General features: G+C 37.5%; 1 protein-coding gene across 1 annotated transcript in view; it reads right to left on the bottom strand.

The window, feature by feature from the left end:
• Window positions 1–1,022: 1,022 nt before the first annotated feature.
• STK3 (serine/threonine kinase 3) overlaps window positions 1,023–19,485 on the bottom strand; it is a 124,819-nt gene continuing 106,356 nt past the window's right edge. The window contains exon 11 of the mRNA XM_027900435.1: window positions 1,023–3,796. Coding sequence (XP_027756236.1) covers window positions 3,638–3,796 — 159 coding nt within the window. The 3' untranslated portion in view covers window positions 1,023–3,637. The remainder of the gene's footprint in view (window positions 3,797–19,485) is intronic.

Genomic DNA, 19,485 nt, shown 5'->3' with positions numbered 1-19,485 from the left:
TTCATGAAAATACCTTTGTAGGCAAATTCTTAAGAGAATAATTAAAAAAAATCAGAAAATAAATGGGTGATGGAATCAAATTCATTAAATGTATTCACTTTTCCTACTCAAGCCTATCCATTACCTATTGATTTTTTACTGCAATGAGAAAAACAAAGGAGCAGCACAAGCCACTTATGTCTGCTAGGACTGAGGAGTTCTTTCCATGGGCCTGCTATGCTTTCATGGAGATCCTCAGACTTCTAGATCTTGCAACAATGCTGTGATCTGGAAAAATCCTTTCCAGAGTTGACTTTGAGAGATGTGGGTTTCTGCACTCACAACTGGGCTTGCAGTGTTACAGAAAGGAAACAAAAGCATGTGGGATGACTATGGAAATGAACATTAATGGTTTCTATTAAGATAATTTTGCTTCAGTTAGAATGAACACCAAGTCAACAATTATACATGAAAAATTAGCTTTTATTACAAATGTTTAGTAATAAGCAATGATTTTTCAATTTTTTTTTAACTTACTAAACCTAAAGATACAAAGTCAGAAGCAAACAAATTGGTTAAAATCTTACTGAAGGTTAACTTGCCAGTAGTTCTATCAGGTTTTCTGCAAGGCTTTCTTTTAAAATATCTTATTTATTGTACTATTGACTTTACAGAGATGCTCATCCTCCAGTAGAGATATGCAGTCACCAACATGGATGATTTGATTCATTTATATAAACGGAAGAAAGAGAAAATAAGTTGTGTCCATCTCTGAGTATAAAACTTATTTCCCTATGCTATGCTTGCACATTAATTTAGAGCTCCATACTCTGGCTGCTGAAGCCAAAGGCAGCTCTCACTGACCACAGTGTGCACCATACCAGAATGGAAACATTACTGATTTCATTGAATTGGTGAAAGTATTCTTTGGTCACAAACATCCTCTATCTACACAGTTTACACTACACCAGATGCTATTTTTCACCCATTTTAAGTAGCTTGTTTACATTTGTTTTACTCCACAGTGTTTAGATCTTTTTCCTTGCATATATAATCCATTCTTGTGTGCATGCATGTGCACAAAAATTGAGTTGTTTCTATGCAGACACATCAGGATTGAAGAAAGGATGTCCTTCTCATATCTTTCAGATGTCAGACTGCAACAGCTCTAGTCTAAAATGGCCTTTCACTGGAGTCCCTCAGGATAAGCAATTAATTTTTAGAGTGCCACATTACTACAGTTTTCAGAATATGCAAAATATGAAATTTGTGATAATTTTTGCTGCACTGCCTATTACACTGTAAAGCCACATCATTCAAAGTCAAAGTCGTATTTTTGGTGTGAAAAGGTTGAGATAGAGAAAGGGAAAATCTAGCAGCTAAGGACGCAGGTAAGAGTGTCTGGACAACGACACTTCACTTAAAAGGCACACCAAGAAAAGGCAATCTAGGTTCCTCTCCTGATGGTTTAAATCTGTTTTATATTTTTTTTTCTGACATATATGGATATGCATATATATGTGTGTATAGCTACACAAATCTATGTATGCATGTATGCACGCACATCTTTGAGTTTTTGAGAACAGAAAGTTCAAGAAGCAGAAATTACTTTAAAATAAATAAGAACCATATTGATGGGGGGATGTTGGTACTGTTATTTTTTTCCTGCATTATGATTATAATCTAATGACGCAGTGACATGATTATACCATTTTTTACTTTACACAGTTTCACTGTATAAATGTGAGGCATAAGACTACCAGGTTCATTTTATCTCACCTAAAGTAATTTTTATGGATCTTCTATGTTCTTGCATCTTCACAAGGAATGGTCATTGCTGTAGGAAATACGAAGAGAGTTGAGGGTACGGATGTTCTAACAATCAATCAAGATTTATTTGACTCTAGGGTTTACATGTCAGAGCGTGGTGTACATGCAAACACGTAGAGAATGACAATGACAACAATGGCTCAAACCCAAGTCCTGGTCCCAGCACGGCTGTAGAATGCTGATCTCGTGAAAACTTTTGGTTTCCTTTTGCATAAGCTTTGTGATATAATGCACCATTTCCAAAATCTGCACTGTTCCATCTAAATGGTCCATGTATGATGACAGTAAATGTTAAGAGGTATGAGATGATTACTAACTTCCAGAAAACATTTAACAGAAGATGCCCATACAGTAGTCACCATTAAAATTTTAACAGTTAAAGGTTGAATGTAAAGATCTTTTCAGCTGTATTGTATAAAGAAGTATGACTATCACAGTGAAGTTATTTACATAAAAGGCAACAATAGTAAATATTTCAATAGAGAACACAGTAGATTGTTCAGAAAGTGGATCACGTTTTCTGCTAAGTATGAAATATTTCTTGCAATTTTGCAAATTCTACCTACTAGGTATTTCACAATATAAACCGGATAGAATAACTTGTAAAAAGTTATTAAGAGCTTGGTCCTGCATTTCTGATTCCCCAAAATCTACCAACAGAAGACTACAGGAATATTGCATGTTTAGTGACTGCAGGACAAAACTCTCAGAGGACTGTAAAATGTTGCTTCTTTTCTGTACTTATTAAATATAAGTATTAATTTTATTTTCTTTGGCTTTTAAATTACTATCCCTTTGTAACTATAATGTGAAAACAAAACAAACTCAAACCACTAATGACTCCCCTCTCCCCTCAAAACAGTGATAAAGAAACCCAAATGAACCAAAAAAACATCAAAAAAGTGTAGCTGTTACTTCATTATAAAACTATGGTGCAAAATAGAGGTTTCTACTGGTCAGAATTGCAACAGCAATTGGAAGTTTACACTGAAGGAGTGACTGCAAGTATTGCTTCTTCTGAATAACAAAAATCAGAACTGATTAGGCACTTGTTTTTTGTTTAACGACAGCTGACTCAGTGTGCGTAGAAATGACAGAAATACTCTCTAAAAATCCTCTGTAGTGTAACAACTGTAACTGCACAACTACAACCACAGTCCCTGATTCAGGAGAGGAGAAGAACATGTGCCTGTTACTTACTTTCTGCTTAAATCCTACTGGTACAAAAGGGCTGGATACATGTTCAAATGCTGTCCTGAATAGGGATGCTTGCTGAAATTGGAAATTTTTAAAAGATAATAAGAGCGGTGAGCAACTTTTCATTATACTGTAATACCAATTTTATCTAATCTGACTCTGCTCTCCACAATATTATCCTAATACTTCCCAACATAAAAGGGAACAGGCATAAAATAAATAGGATAACCAAAGATTACATAATAAATATGCTACTAAGTGGAAGAAAAATACATTGCAATATAAGGCTCGGTAGTGTTGCACAATCAAGAAATCATTCCAGGTGCTCCAAAACGCAATTCCCAATGTACAACACCAAATTACCACTATACACCTGAAAAAGATTGGGAAGCAACAGATTAAACTTGTATTACATTAAACATTTGAAAATGCAAACAAATGGTGATGTGTTTCTCTGCCTTTGCAGAGTACCATATGTATATTCTTTCACTGCTCCAATTGTCATTGCTTGTGAAGGAAATTTCAACAGACTGGGTTTTTGAAAACTCTCATAATCCAATTCCTTCAAACTGTTACAAAGTTACCAGTGTCCACAGTGACTCATCGTATTATGTCTGAAAGTTAAACAAACTCAGAAATTTTGCTGCCTCCGTTTCTTTGCATCCATCGCATCGAGGATGGGTTGCCTCTTTGCGGTGTACCTCTGACGAAGCTCCTCAATTTCTCGCTCCATCATAGGGTCCAAAGCTTTTAATCTCATTTGTAATTCTTCCAAACTCAGATTCTTTAACTGTAAAACAACCAAACAAAAGAACAACCACAGAAAAAAAAAACACCATTAAAAAGTGTTTACAATAAAAATGAAACCCACTACCTTCCATAATCCTTTAATTTACAGTTATAGTGTTTTTACACACTTTGAGTGTATGTATACATATATATCACCATTAATACAACCAAAAGCCTTAGTATTCTCCATAGTAAAAAATCTAACAGCATGGGAAAACAAACACACATAGTACATTTAATTAAAAAAAAAAATCACTTTGCAAACCTTGCAAATAAATTGCAAATAAATATAGAGCTGGAGTTTAACTCATTAGGCTGTTACGAATATAACAGCATACACAGTTATATTCAAGTATATAAATTATACTGCCTAATCAAATACTTCTTACTGAACATCAGTCTCCTACAGAAGCCTGAAAAAAATAGACAGCTGCTGTAAGTCATAGTCTGACAGATATTCAGAGGTACTTTCTGATAAGAATGACAAGGCACCTGCCTTCCTCAACAAACTGCTGCCAGAACCAGTCAAAGCAAATTGCTAGCAAAGTGTTTAAATAATACATGAAATAACGTCCTCAATTCAAAGGGGGGGTTACCTTTGGCCAAGTTCTTTTCTTTCTACAAATATTTTTACACAATGTTTAACAGTTCATTACATTTCATTCAATAAAAGCGACTGGTCATACAACAAGTAAATCACTTTGCTGTCTTGCTGGCTGCTGCCAATAAAGGCTGGAGTCTTGTCAGGTACTGGGGCATGTAAGGCACTCCTGCTCCACCTGCTACGCCAGAGAAGAATCTACATTTGAAATGTGTTCCTTTGTCTGGTCTATGTATTTTTTTCCTAATGTAGCTTACTGCCTTTCTGCGTTTCTCTCTTGTCAGAATTGCCTATGTGCCAATTATTCTTCAACGAGTATGAAAAACAGCACAAATAATTTCCTCCTAGGAAAGGGGTAATCTTTATTTTGTTTGCAAATATTCTGACATTGCAAACAAGCATACTACCTAACTCACGGGTAAAAAAATACTAATTTTTTGAATCAATTACTAATGAGTCAATACTTAGTTCATGAATCTAGAGCAGGCTTCCATCAACACAGTCTGATCAGTTTTCCCTGAGGAATGAAATACTACTTTTGATCTTTATTTTTATCAGTGATTGAGGCATATAAATTAGCAACACATACTGCTACATACAGTCCAAACCTAAATATTATGACTTCTACTGACAGACCACATTGTACATACTAAACAAATAACTGAAATTCATAATAAAGAGAGGGGGCATATAAGAGCATATGGAAAAGATGCACATTTTCATGCAACATCATTTTAACCATAAGATTCCTTATGAAGATGAAAATTAAACCCCAGATGTCAAAATATCTTTGGAGACCAAAGATCCTGAGACCTGTATGAGCTTCAGAGACCTCGGATGTGTTCAACAGCTCATTGGCAATGCCGGTCTCACAGAATCACAGAATCTGCCGAGTTGGAAGGGACTCACAAGGATCACCGAGTCCAACCCTTAGCCCTGCACAGGACATGCCCAAGAGTCACACCATGTCCCTGAGAGTATTGTCCAAACACATCTTGAACTCTGTCAGCCCCTTGGTGCTGTGACCACTTCCCTGGGGAGCCTGTTCAGTGCCCAAACACCCTCAGGGTGAAGAACCTTTTTCTAATATCCAACATAAACCTTCCCTGACACAGCTTCAGACCATTCCCTTGGATTGTGTCGCCGGTTGCCACAGAGAAGAGATCAGTCCTGCCCCTCCTCACAAGAAGTTGTAACTGCAGTGATGTCTTCCCTCAGCCTCCTCTTCTCCAGGCTGAACAGACCAAGTGCCCTCAGCTGCTCCTCATATGGTTTCCCCTCAAGGTCCTTCACCATCTTTGTTGCCCTCCTTTGGTCTCTCCCAAAGACAAATGACACCTTTAGTTTCTTAGGAAGGCAAGAGTAGCCTCCCAAGGAATCAAATGCCATCCAGTTTACTGTACTTCTCCCATTCAATATATAGCAAAAAGGATGGGGAAAGGAATTCCTCAGTAACGAAGACTTTTGCAGAGAAACCTTTTCATTTTCAGAGAAAGAAAAGACTGAAAAACTGCAGCATCCTATTTAACTTTTAGCCCATTGGTAAATGTAACTGGCACATGACACACTTTTCAGTGAAGATACTCTTTCAGAGGAGAGAAGTGTCAGAGATTTGAAGGAAAATGAGAAGAAATGACAGTGTCGATTCCCCTGTTTAACTGATCCCAACACAACACAGATAAGAGGACCAATAAACCCACTTTTTTTGCACATGTGATACAAGTAACATATTTGGGGCTCCACAGACCAGCAAACGGACTAAGACAGGCACTGAATAATCTCGTGTGTGTCTTGTGAGAATCTCGTGTGTGTCTTGTGAGAACTGCCACTGATGAACTCTCCTACCCACTCTGGACCAGCCTGGACAGCCATTTATTCCCTCTCAGTCACCAGTGTAGACATCAAGCTCAAACTGCATAGAATAGACTCCAACTGATGTAATCACGTAATTATTCTGCACTGGAAAACATTTTTTCACAAATTATCAGAGAAGAATGTCGTGGGTGAGTTTTTATTTAAACTTCAATCAAGAAACAGAGCCAGCAAATGGAATTAACTATTCTTTAAAGATCACAGACAGCTGGGATGGATATTAAAATATAAAGAGAATGAATTTTTTGAGCCAGAGACTAAGAATCTTTCAGAATCACCTCAGACATGTCACCAAGGGGATCCAGGGAGCCACAGTATTCATCTGTATGAACTGCTGAGACTCAGGACATTTGAATAAAGGAAGTGGTAGGAAACAGGGGCATTAAGAAACTGGAGCTAAACAGGAGTTTGGAAGGTCTCATCTGACATCAGATGAGAAAACCACTTAAGCAGTCACAGCTGAATCTGGGATATGTGTGTGTGTGTCTGTGCACATATTTGTCTCCTTGGCAAATTTAAAAATTTTTTTTTCTTGACTTGTGACTGTTCCACAGATACTACCTCACAAACCCTGCAAAAGTCTAAACACTGAATGCAACAGCAAATATACCAAACAAGATGTGCAGATACAACTCAAACAAGATATTTCATTACTCTAATGTAATTTATTCCCCTGCGTGATAAATATTTCGATTAAAATTTTTAATGTGATTGAGCTCAGCATTCCTTTACTTTCAGTTGCAAACAATTTGGAATTTAAACTGCCATAAATAATTCACCATGTAGTTTGTTGTAACTACTGGGGCTACTGGCAATAATAGGAAGGGTGAGGAGAGCATTCAGTGATGCAAGCTGAAGGAATTCAAAAAGGCTTTAAATTATATTTCAATAGCTGTTTAAAAGCTGTGAACTGGAACAATTCAGTAATTGTTTGACGATGATACATAGTTCAATTTCTGTCACTTTTCTAAAATAACAGAATCAACTGTGTCCTTTCTGAGATCAAACACCTACAGCCACACAAGAGACAGCAATTAGTGTCAAGATGGGCCACTTTCAAGACAGAGGTCTTCAGTGAATGGGGGTTTCTGGTAAAAACGTTTGCCTTCACTGGAGCCCTTTATTTCAGTAGATAATCACATGGGTTTGGGAAAGGAACAGTCCAAACTTCAACTTCAAGGAAGCAAAACCACCTCCAGAGGCAGATGACTTTGAATAATTTCTTCCAGAAGCTGATGGATTCTCAGGACATGGTCACACTCAAAGAAGCCTCCTTGAAATTCTCTGCTGTGCTTTGCTAGAGCAAAGCAAAACAACTTTGCCTCCATAAGTCATCCTTGCAGGACAAGCTCCCAGTGCTGCAAGCTGAGTGCCAGTTGCTTCTGTCTCTACCTTCTCCCCTCCCTGATCCAGAGGGAAATCCTAGTGGGAAAAAGGCACCTATCTTTCGGCAGCACAAACCTGAGCTGGGACAAATAGCACGGAATAAAAGCATAATTGACCTTCTAAGCGAACTGTAAATTTCACTTATAATCTTTGGAAAAGGTAGCTTACCACACACTCAGGAGACCAGAAAGTCTGGAAACCTGCTGCACCTTATCTCAAATTTTAGCAAATGGGACACCAATAATTTAACTCCTCCTTGCTTATTTTCGATTTATTTGTAATAGGGTTAGAGGCTTTTCCAGGAAAGGCTACATGTAGAAGTTGAAAAGCAGCAGAAGAGAATCATTAGCAAGCTTTTCTTACTGTGACTGTCATCATTAAGTTGGGATACAGTAAAAATCCAAAAGCTGATGCAGCTCCAGGCATGAAGTGTTCCACTTGTGATCAGAGCGCAGGTCAGAGCTACAAGTGTTCCAGAGACAGTGCACTGCCCTCGTGTGAAGGTGGAAGGAACCACTGCTAATCAGTCGGGGGGGTTAAAATAATCCAGCATATTGGTTGAATATCCAGCAAGGTTGGTTGAATAGAGTGCAGATCAGCACTGCATCAGAATATTTCATACCATAGTGAGTTGACCCTGGCTGGCTGCCGGACACCCACCAAAGCCACTCTATCACTTCCCTCTGCAACTGGACAGAGGAGAGAAAATATAAAAAAGGCTCATGAGTTAAGGTCTGGGAGAGATCACTTACCAAATACTGTCATGCGCAAAACAGACTCAAATTGGGGATATTAATTAAATTTATTATTAACAAAACCAGAACAGGATAATGAGAAGTAAAATAAACCCTAAAACACATTCCTCCCACCCCTCCCTCTTCCCTGCCAGTGGCACAGAGAGACAGGGAATGGGGGTTATGGCCAGTTCATCACATGCTGCTCCTGCTGCTGCTCAGGGAGAAGAGCCCTTTCCCTGCTCCAGTGTGGGGTCCTTCCCATGGGAGACAGTTCTCCACGAACTGCTGCAATGTGGGTCACTCTTCCATGGGGTGCAGTCCTTCAGGCACAGGCTGCTGCAGTGTGGGTCCCCCACAAGTCCTACCAGGAAACCTGCTCCAGCACTGGTTTCCCACAGGTTCACAGCCCTCTCTCAGGCATCCACCCACTCTGGCATGAGTCTCCTCCACTGGTTGCAGGTGAAACTCTGCACCCATATTGACCTCCATGGGCTGCAGGGGAACCTCAGCTCCAGCGTCAGGAGCACCTCCCTCTTTCTCCACTGACCTTGGTGTCTGCATAATTGTTCCTCTCACATATTCTCTGCTCTTCTCTGGCTGCAATTACAGCTGTGCAATACCTTTTTTTTCCTTCGTAAATATGTTACCACAGAGGCATTACTATCATTCCTGATTGGCTTGGCCCTGGCCAGCAGCAGATCCACCCTGGAGCCAGCTGGCATTGGCTCTGCCAGACATGGGGAAAGCTTCTGGCAGCTTCTCACAGAAGCCACCCCCATAGACCCCCTGCTACCAAAACCAGGCCACACAAACCCAACACACCTATGCAGAAAACATTCTTACTCTGGTCAATACTGTTTCAGGTTGACTGCTTTTTTTACATGTCTTCCAACAGTACTGATGCTGTCACCTCCCAGAACCAAACTTCTACCAGGGAAGTACAACACGTTTTACTTTTTTTGTCTTTTTGTCTAACTTCTTGCATCCTATGTGACCAGCTTCATTTACATTAGTATTTTCAGCAAACCAAAGAATAGTTACTTGCAGTCAATACTACTTCTGCCTACAGGAGGACCAACACCACACCTTACATATTTTGTTTACAACCCTAGTCAAATCATTCTGATGAAAATTCTGGCCAAAACAGGCACTTGGAAAATAGATATGAGTTCCTGTCTACAGACCTGAATTCTGTAGCAATAAGCTCAGAACGAAGGAGAAAATGTAGAATCAAAAGTGGACTCTCAGAAGTCACAAAGTCAAAGGGCGCAATGTAAATCCCGACTCCTGGTTTCCACATGTGTCCAGCACAGGAGTCAGGAGGAAGGACACGTATCTGAGATACCCAGTGGTGCTTGGGGTCCATGGATTTAGATGAAGGCGTCTGGAACTCATTAGCCACACTTGGCCAGCACATACCTGTAGCCATCCAAACTTTTCAAGGGGTGAAAGCCAAAGTTTTGGTGGATGTAGCACACTATAATCTTAATCCACCCTTGACAGCAACAGAGGTAAATAAAACCTCTAGGCCAATGATGTTTTCAATATGATAAAATTAGATTTCATTAGTAATTCCATAATGCATGAGTTACCATTGCAAGCCTCCAGTCTATCAAACTAAATTATGGAACACTGCTATTAAGCTGGTGCAACGGAAACAAACAAATGTATTTTCGGGGTTTAAATTGTTAAGAAAACAGACATTCAATCAAAAAATAATCTGCATCAAATTCGTTGTATTTACTTGAAAAAACAAATTCTTCCTAGCAACTGCTTAAATGAATCTTACAGATGCAACAAGCCTTATTAGGCTTGATTAAAAAAATATGGATTGTTAATACTATATTCTGAGTCATCTATTTTCCCATCTGCTAGTAATTCCTGCAATATGAACGATCAACAGAATGGCTAACAACAATAATTGCAACAATGGCAATTGCAAAAGGGGGTTGCCCATAGCACTTTCTAAGATTTAACCAGCGCATGTCTTGGGTTGTGCTGCGTGTTCGGGGTCTCAGGTAAGAGAAACTTTTTTCTCCAACTGTTCATTTCCCTCTGCTGAGCAGAGTTTTCTTTTCTCTGTGGAATGACCTCTACTGATGGCTTCAAACTCTTTTTACTGGCATAAAAAGACAGACTTGAGTCAGAGTCCAGAAAGTACAAGGTGGGCCTTTCTTACCAGTTCATCTCTACTATGAGTTCCCACCCAGCATCTGTGAGTCTCGCTAATTAAGTTGTCACATGCTTGTGCACAAGGAAATATTCCACGGCTACTGTTGCCTGTTCAGCTGCTCCCGTGCAGCAACAGGAGGACACTGTTCCATGTTTGCTTATCCAGCAAATCCTACTGACCTGTCTAAGCAGTGTCAGGTGATGACGAGCTGTCTCGGACACCCACTGGCCACACATCAGAGCTCTGACTTGCTGCTCCCCATTCCTGCTGTCACCACAGCCACAAGAAAACAAACTTGGATGGGGAATGGAGCGACAGCATTTATTTCAGGTTGTCTGAAGAGCAAGCATCCTTGTTGCAACTCACAAAATCATGTAAATATAAAAAGGACCTAATTTACTGTAATTGTTTTTGCAATTTATGGGAGAAAAGGACTGACAACTTAACTTTCAAAAGTCCACTCCATAGGACTGCAGTTATCTTAAGCATTTTGAGGGGTAAAATAAGCACATAGCACTAAGAGAAAGTTAAAGATGGACAAGTTCATGCAATTTTAAATATTTTTCTAAAGATAAAATTGTATATAAATTGTATATAAATTCTTCATGTTTAATTCCTAATTTCACTAGTACAATTCTCTCTGCTCTAACATTAAAACTGAACATAATTTTAGCAACACAAAGCTAAATCTTAGTCACTACCATCAATGTTTTTCAGCTCTAGAAGACTTTGCTTAGCTTCACACAAAGTGACGTTTCAACAGAAACCACCAAGAGGAAAAAAAGTAAGTTTTCTATAGCATTAGTGCATACTATAATTTGCATACCTTTTCTGAATACTGCCCAGGACTCTCCTTTGAACACATTAAATACTGCCAAGGCTAAAAGTCAAAAATCATGAGTTGAGTCCTTTACCTTCATTAAATTACCCTTAAAAATAGACTCTTACAATAAGATATTTTTATGTGAAGAGAGGTGTCTTTTTATTTCTCTTTTCATTTCTAAGTCATCAGGAGGCAGCTAGAATATAAGTATTTCTGCAACTAAAAAAGGCTAAAAAGCTCAGGGCAGGGAAATCCAGTAGTCAAAAAGTTTAATGAGTAATCCTGACTCTGTGGGAACTGAAGTCTAAGGAAAAGCATAGATTATCATGAAAAGTAATGTAAAATTAGCAATAATGTCAACTTTTGCCTATTGCAATTTTACCCAGTTCCTGACAAAACCAGTAAGGTAGTGTGCATTAATGTTTCATCAGATGCTAAGCACTGAAATATATTTTACATTGTTTCTACCTTCTACAGCAACTGGTGTTCGTGTAGCTGTTAGGTATATTATTTTCACAATAAAGAATGAAACACAGAAGAGTCTGAACATGGAAAAATAAATTGAAGCAATGTCTCTCAAAAACCTGGCAGCCTGCAAACATCCATTAATAAGCACCTTTGAGACCAATTCTTTAGTACCTGACTGATAAGTGTAAAAAATAAATTTAAGTGTACAGAAGGAAAAAATCCTACCATTCTCTCTATTTAACCATCTATATAACCATCTAACAATATACACTGTGTATATTGTTACACTACACGCCTGAGTCTACTGAAGCATGACACTTTAATTTGCTATCACTTTCTCTTTAGAATTGCATCATCCATCACAAACATTTTTAAAAATCACTTTTAGAACATCACAGGCACAAATTGACAGTTTAAAATTCCTTAGAGAAGATCCTGGTGGGTTTTATAAACTGTGATCTTCTATACCAGGAATGTCAAGCTTAATGGTACAGTTTGTCCTGAAGAATACTATAAATATTTACTGGAGTTCCCAAAAGAGTAAATAAGCTAAAACTTTGGAAAAACACTCCATCTGGATACTAATCACAATGTTTAAATTTCATTGCAAATATACCCACACAGTACTGCTGGCAAAGTAGCTACCACACCTGATCTAAAAATATACAGGATTTCCCCCCTAGCCCTTTCTGTTGTTGGAGAAAAAAACTCATGGGAAAAAAGACAAACAATCCCCAAAACGTCTTTTCAAATATTATCAAAGTTATAAATCTTCTAAAGGAAAATTAATTCTTTAGCTAGAGCTCTTAGTGTACTAAGTAGGTAGAATCAAGAAGTCAGCATTTTATCCTTATTCATCTGCAGCTCTCTTATATTTAAGGGCAAGTGCTCTTAAATTGTCTTTCATACTGTACTCAGCTATCAGCAGGTACATAACAGTGCCCTTGAATTCACCATATCACATTTCAGCAACTGCAGTTATCATTCAACTACAAAACCCCAAATCTTACCTTCATATTCAAAAGTTTTCTCAAGTTAAGGCACTGCCTCCCTGGCATCTGATTCTTTCATGAGATCATTTTTAAAATACTCAGAAAATACCAGTATTACATTTTTGTAAAATTCCCTTAATCTATAAGTAAATGCAAGCTGTATTAAGAACAAAGATACAAGCTATTAGGGATGAGAAACATTTTAAAAAATAAAAATGTCCATTTAGGACACCCAAACATCCTAATTATAAAATAAAAAATGACAGATGTTCTTAGTTCTGCTAAAATATTTTGTAAGTGCAAATCTATAATGAAAAGTAAGGACATAAGTAACATGAAATAGAAACCCTGAGGTTAAAAAAAAAAAAAAAAAAAAGCTGTATTAAAATCTACAATTTTTAAAAATACATAATGATATAATTTAAAGGTATTTTTCTCAATAGTTCCATTTAAGATTATTTTTCAAGCAGGAAGAAAAATGTATAATAATGAGTTGTGACACAGGAAGATGCATGCACAGCAATAACGTTGAAGTTAAAACTAGACCCAGAGAAGCATTTAACCTGAAGAGCAATGCAAGAGGCTAAAAGAATTTTAACCCTCAAACCTTAGTGTCCTCATGAGGGACAATGCAAATGAATCTCAATTTTCTTAGAGGCATAAAATGTTGATACTCAAAACTAAAACAACAAAACTACATATTCCTAGCAGGGAAAGGCTGCTGGAAGAGAGATGCACATCCCAAACCCAAAATGCACACATAAATTTATATCTCATTTGCTGGGAAGCCTTGACTTAGTTATATTCTTTATAAGGAAGAAAATTCAGTTCAGTTTCAAACAGGCAATTCAGAAAGGACCTAGGAAAATAACAGGTCATCTTTAATAAATGGAAAAATGATGGACATGCTGTTTGCTGGGGTTTGTTTCATGCAGAAAGCATTCTGGTAGTCATGTACAAGAGAGGATGGGTTTCAACCAGTTTTGATACAAGACAGACAGAAAAAATCCTATAGTTCCAGAAACTCAGAGGAATTTATAGGCAATAAATACCAGGTTTATTAATTAGTGGGAGAGGAAGAAAATACTGCAAAGGCAGGAAAAAACTGTTAGGAGAACTGAGACATCAGTCGAAAGAGGCCTGCAAAACATCAGAAGTGTAGAATCTGAACTTGCAGCAAAGGAATAAAGACTGGGCTAAGCCAAGAGACTTAACTGAGCTCTTAGTCGTGGCAGGAAGAAGACGACTTCCCTGCCTCAGAAAGGCCTGCAGGTTACCACCTGAGATAGGGATGGGGGGTTGATGACAGCCAAGACCACCTGAACTTGCTCAAGCACCAACACACAGCCCGTGGATGCTGCACAGAGAACTGCAGTGAACTTGGGAGGGAAGAAATCAATCACCCAGACCGAAGCAATCAGCATCAAATTTTCTTTTCTGTACAACTTTAAAAATTTAAGAGAAGCACTGCTGGCTTTTAAAGAATGTGGCTCAGCCCAGAGTTCCTCAAAAATTCTTTATTACTTCCTCAAAAATTTTCCTGAAATCTTTTTACCCCCCAACAGAACTGCCTGACTACCTGTTTAGAGTGATATGTTTCACAGTCTTCCTAAGCACTGGAAGAATTCACCTTAAACAATAGTTTATTAACTCTTCCTAATGCTGCCTTCTATTGAAGCCTTATCAATAAATCATACTAGTCAGACAGATACTGCACAGTTTCAGCTGGTTCATTAAAGTGGATTTAGTTTTTCTTTTGTCAAAATGCACCAGCCCCACATTTGGGAAACATAACCTAAATAAACACTGACTATCAAATAAGATTTAATGAACCTCATGAAATCCACTGTATGATGGGCTAAATCTGGTAGACAGCCACTGTCTTGCTAAATTAGATCTAAAATAAATTAACAAATACAGAAAGGGATATGCTATCAACTACTTAGCTAGCAGCTTTTAAATAATATACAATATCTTTTCCATTACAAACAAATAGTAGACCACTCTCACTGCAAATGACATACTAAGAAATATCCTGAAAATACAGAACTAGATAATCACGAAATCTGTCATGTCGAAACACATTAATCAAGAATTCCATCTGCCAACATACAAATAAAAGCAACACCAAATTAAAAAAATTGACCTCTTTCATCTTAACAAACAAGAAATCCAGGGTATCTCAACACTGAACAGCACACTTAACCATAATCGAAATCTAGTCTCTAAAACACAATCTACTTGTGAAAAGTGTGATGCTCACTATGTATTAATTTAGAAACTACATTTATTGATTGAACAAGATTCATTGATTCAGTGGCATATTCACTTACTGAGTCCAGAACTGCCAAAATCATTTGCCAAAGAAATATTTTATTGTCAAACATTTTGTGTATGACTCAAACATTAGTGCAATCAAGACAAATATTAGCACAGTTCTTTCTTACGTTCCCAGTATTACCTCCAAGGAAGGTCTACAGCATTTCATCTATTTGCTTTCTCACAGAGTTAATTAGGTTTTTCAGGTCGTAATCTACAGGTACAGTTTTGATTCACTACTCAATGCAAACAGGTACTGGACAAGCTTTTGTGCCAATGCTGTTAACTAATTCCCATCCAAATTTAGAGTGCCCACTATTCCCCTTCTGCACCTCTGGAGTAAATGATGTCAGTTACAAGCCCCCAACTCAGGAGCTCTGCAAACCCTTATGATGTGACCGAAGTCTCAGCAGAATCTTTCTGGCCTCTGCTGGTTTTCCAATTCATCTCTTGAGTGATTACCTAGGATTCAGTTATGCTTCAATTTTCTAGACTTAAAAATCCGTAACAAAAAGCAAGATAATTATAAAATCTTATCCATTGCATAGTGTATCAGCAATGAAAAGGTTACACATGTTGCACTTGAACATTGGTTAAATTCAGTGTCCAAATGCAGAACATTGGTAATGTTCAAGTTCTGTAACTTCAAATCTAAATCCCTCTCCAGAAAAACTGTTGGGAATTTAATCCAGCTTTTAAAACTGATTTTCTGTTCATGATTTGGAAACTGAAGTAGAACCAAGGGCCTCATCTATATTACTTCCAACCCTCACTACCAGGGCAGGAAATAATGTGAGCTCCCATCCAGCACATTCCTAGACCACATAAAAAGCATAAGGAAAATGTGAGCCAGACAAATGTGTTCCTCAAATGCAAGGTGTCAGAACTCAAACAAAATCCATGCTCAATGCAGTCAGCTGCTATATACTACACAGGCTCATCTGTAAATAAAATTACGTGTTTCACAACTGCATTTTCAGAAACAATTAAACGCGAAAGAAGATTTTATTTCAATTTACAGTGCCTTTTAAAAGCAGTTCCCTTGCTTTGACCGTCTTCATAGTAGTGCTTTTCCAAAGTAAAAATCAAAATATAAATGTTGAGGTTATTAAATGCTCTCCCAGTTTATTTAGAATACATTACTGGGGTTTCTGCTTACAGAATTCCGCAGTTGGAATGGTATCCTGCACTCAAAAACATAACACTCAAGAGAGATAAAGCACAAATTAATAGGACTGGTCACGTTTAAAGTGTCATTATTCAGTTTGTAAGAATAAAGAGCGTGTGAATAACTCCCTGATCACTGACAGATCTGACAGATATGCATGAACATAAAGAGATGCAGGAAAACATAGGTTTGGTGTCAGAATGACTGCATATCTGTCCTGGACTTTAAATATTAATTTAACAACGCACATGGATTATTTCTTGATCCAGTTATTGCAGAAGTCTGGATGTGGGCACTAGAATTCACTATCAAAGAAAAACTACTCTCAGAAAGACATATAAATATATAGCACACATTCCTGAATTGATGCAAGTGAAATTCACCTTATGTGGCAGAAGGATACAGGACTAGTGAGAGGAGGAATCAAGAGTATCTTTAAAACATCTACATCCTGTCACAACCAGAAAACAGCACCACGTCAAATAGTTTAAAACTCAGTAGTAACATTCAGCAACAAACCCCAAGAACATCAAAAATGCAATAATTTAAGGAGTCCTCAGTACTGGTCCCCTCTCTCTTTTTCACCCCAAACAGAGAGATGTATTTTCATTTGCAAACTCAAATGATTTTCTAGGTAGACTCTACTGGTGACAGAGAAGTGGCTTTTGGCTTTAAGCCACCATCGTCTGAAATGCTGTCACAGCTTTGAAAACAAACTGCCCTGTTGAACTACCACAAATATTGAGTAGCGGACCAACTCGTCAACTCTTTTCCCCCAGAATAAACAAACTGCCAGCTCAGGTTTGGAGAGGGAAAAAAACAGACTACTTTTTCTGCCTAATGTCTTTGAGAACTGCTGCTGACACAGCTGGAGACCTTGCATTCTTATGGTCTGAAATCAGAGTGTAATCAGACTAGATGTCCTAGCACCCTATCATCACAGAAGTTACACTAGCAATTTAAGAATGCTAGAGACACGAAGAAAGCAATGTTTTGTTGGTTTTTTTGACACCAGTGAAAAGCTAAGGTTTTCATTATAATATTCCTACTTCATCTCATACACACATAAATGCGCAAAGTTGAAATTACAAATGTTGTGTAAGCCATCAGAATTCTCAATGCTGTAAAATCAAACACACTAGAGAAAACGAAAAGTAACTTAAGCAAATTATTTTCTTACAATGAATGTCAAATTCACCAAAGGCTCCATTAAAAGGTACAATGATTGCAAGCAATGACTTCAAAATATTAAAAATTCCTGATTATGAAGAGGTATTTTAAAGTAGTAACATAACCATGTTGCATACAAAAAAACCTGTGGGACTGGTCCATCAGTTAATTTTGTAACTTGCTTCCCTTTTCATTAGTGATTCTGACTTTGTACTCTCATTCACAGAGGTATTGCATTCTTGCAGTCCTCACTCATTTCAATCTCAGACCACTTTCCTCTTTCCTCCATCAGTATCTCTTACTGATTCAAATACAATCTTGGAGAAAATTCTGCTGCGTTTTGCCATTAACATGTCCAAACATCATCAATTCCGGGAGTTTGTATTTATGCCATCTGATGGTCTGTATTGCACAGGGAATCCTAGTGATTATGAATTAAATGCCTACTAACGTGACTGATGATGATGTTGCTAGAGTGCTAGTCATGTTTACCAGATCTTGGCCATTAGAATAATAATAGTAAAGGAATATTTTCTGTAATTTAACAATTTCTCCTACTTCAACAAATGTTTTCTATTTATCCTCTCCTAAGTAGCATCAGAGTGCATAGCAAGTTGCATAGAAGCAACAACATTGCAAAATTACAGGGCAATTCAAATTAATCATATTAATTTCCTTAATTATGCTGAAAATATTTCACCTCTTTCTCAGCACTATAATATAAAATTCTGGAAGCAATATAATTTGAAAATTGACAAATTTGCTATTTAATGTTGCCATAACAACCATAGAAAATTGTGTAAGAAAATACCAAGCAATAAAGGATGAAATGCCATAGAAACAGATAAGAATAGAACAAGTTGTGTTAGTACTAGCCTTAAGGAAAATTTTAGGCACAGAAAACCTCATGGACAGAATTATAAAAAGATGGAGAAATAGAAAAGGGCAGTTAATGTTGGGAAATCAAAAACGTAGCTATATGGCATAGTGCCAATGTTCTCCAACAGAGATTACATGTAGATTAATCAAAACCTCTACGAAAACTAAAACACATTAGATAAAAATTCAGCAGAGATTATGTCAGACTTGTTTCGCCTCTTTTTTTTTTTTTTTTTTTAAAGTCTCTTGCTTATAAGAATACTGCTGCAGTGTTGCACGATATAAATAGTAAAAAGCCCTCAAAACCTGAATACAGTAATAGCTAAATTGCTGCCAGTTCTACACGGTTTTCTACAACTCCCTCCAGCAGAAGGAACTAACAATTGACTTAGGAAGTTATGAAGGAATTCAAATGTAGGGATCTATTTTCCTGTAGGTCAACCCACACTGCACTGTATAATAAATGAAAACATGAGATGATATCATTTCATCTCTGTTCCTCACCTTTCCAATGACCTTTCAGAGGAAACATCCTGGAGCCTGAATTTTGTTTAACATGGAAGTCATACAGGCTGGATAATATGACATTCCTACCTATGAGCAAAACATCTTTAATGCATTTATTTCTCCTAAAGTAAAAGTAAATGTTATACAGATATCTCTATATCAAAGCTAGAATCAATACACAGGCCAGTCCAAAGCAAAAGTTTATGTTCAGTAGAAGAAATAGTACATTTACAGCTCTTTGTTTAAACAATTAACAAGTTAAAATGGAACCTCTCTCTAGTAAAAATCCATTTTGGATGTTATCCACTGCCTTGTATTGACAGCATAATCAGGAGAAACACCTTCCTCTCACATCTCTCTTGCTTCAAAGGACAAAAAAGCAGATGGGATTAAAGTGGAGCTCAAACCAAAGATGGTATATTTAGATTTGATTCAGCAGACACATGGAAACCATTACATAAAGAAAGGACTTGTTGCATAAAAACATTCAGGTGAGATGCCACTTAACTAAAGACAAGAATCTTGGGAGCAGCATAAAAATTTACAGAGACTAAGGAAGTAGCTTCATTCCACACTAAATCTGACCTAATGACAG

This window comes from Empidonax traillii, unplaced genomic scaffold (genome assembly GCF_003031625.1).
Source record: "Empidonax traillii isolate 1590-97213 ecotype Southwest subspecies unplaced genomic scaffold, ASM303162v1 scaffold729:size315501, whole genome shotgun sequence".
In the NCBI taxonomy this organism is placed as follows: domain Eukaryota; kingdom Metazoa; phylum Chordata; class Aves; order Passeriformes; family Tyrannidae; genus Empidonax; species Empidonax traillii.
This window is presented reverse-complemented; position numbering and strand designations above follow the sequence as displayed.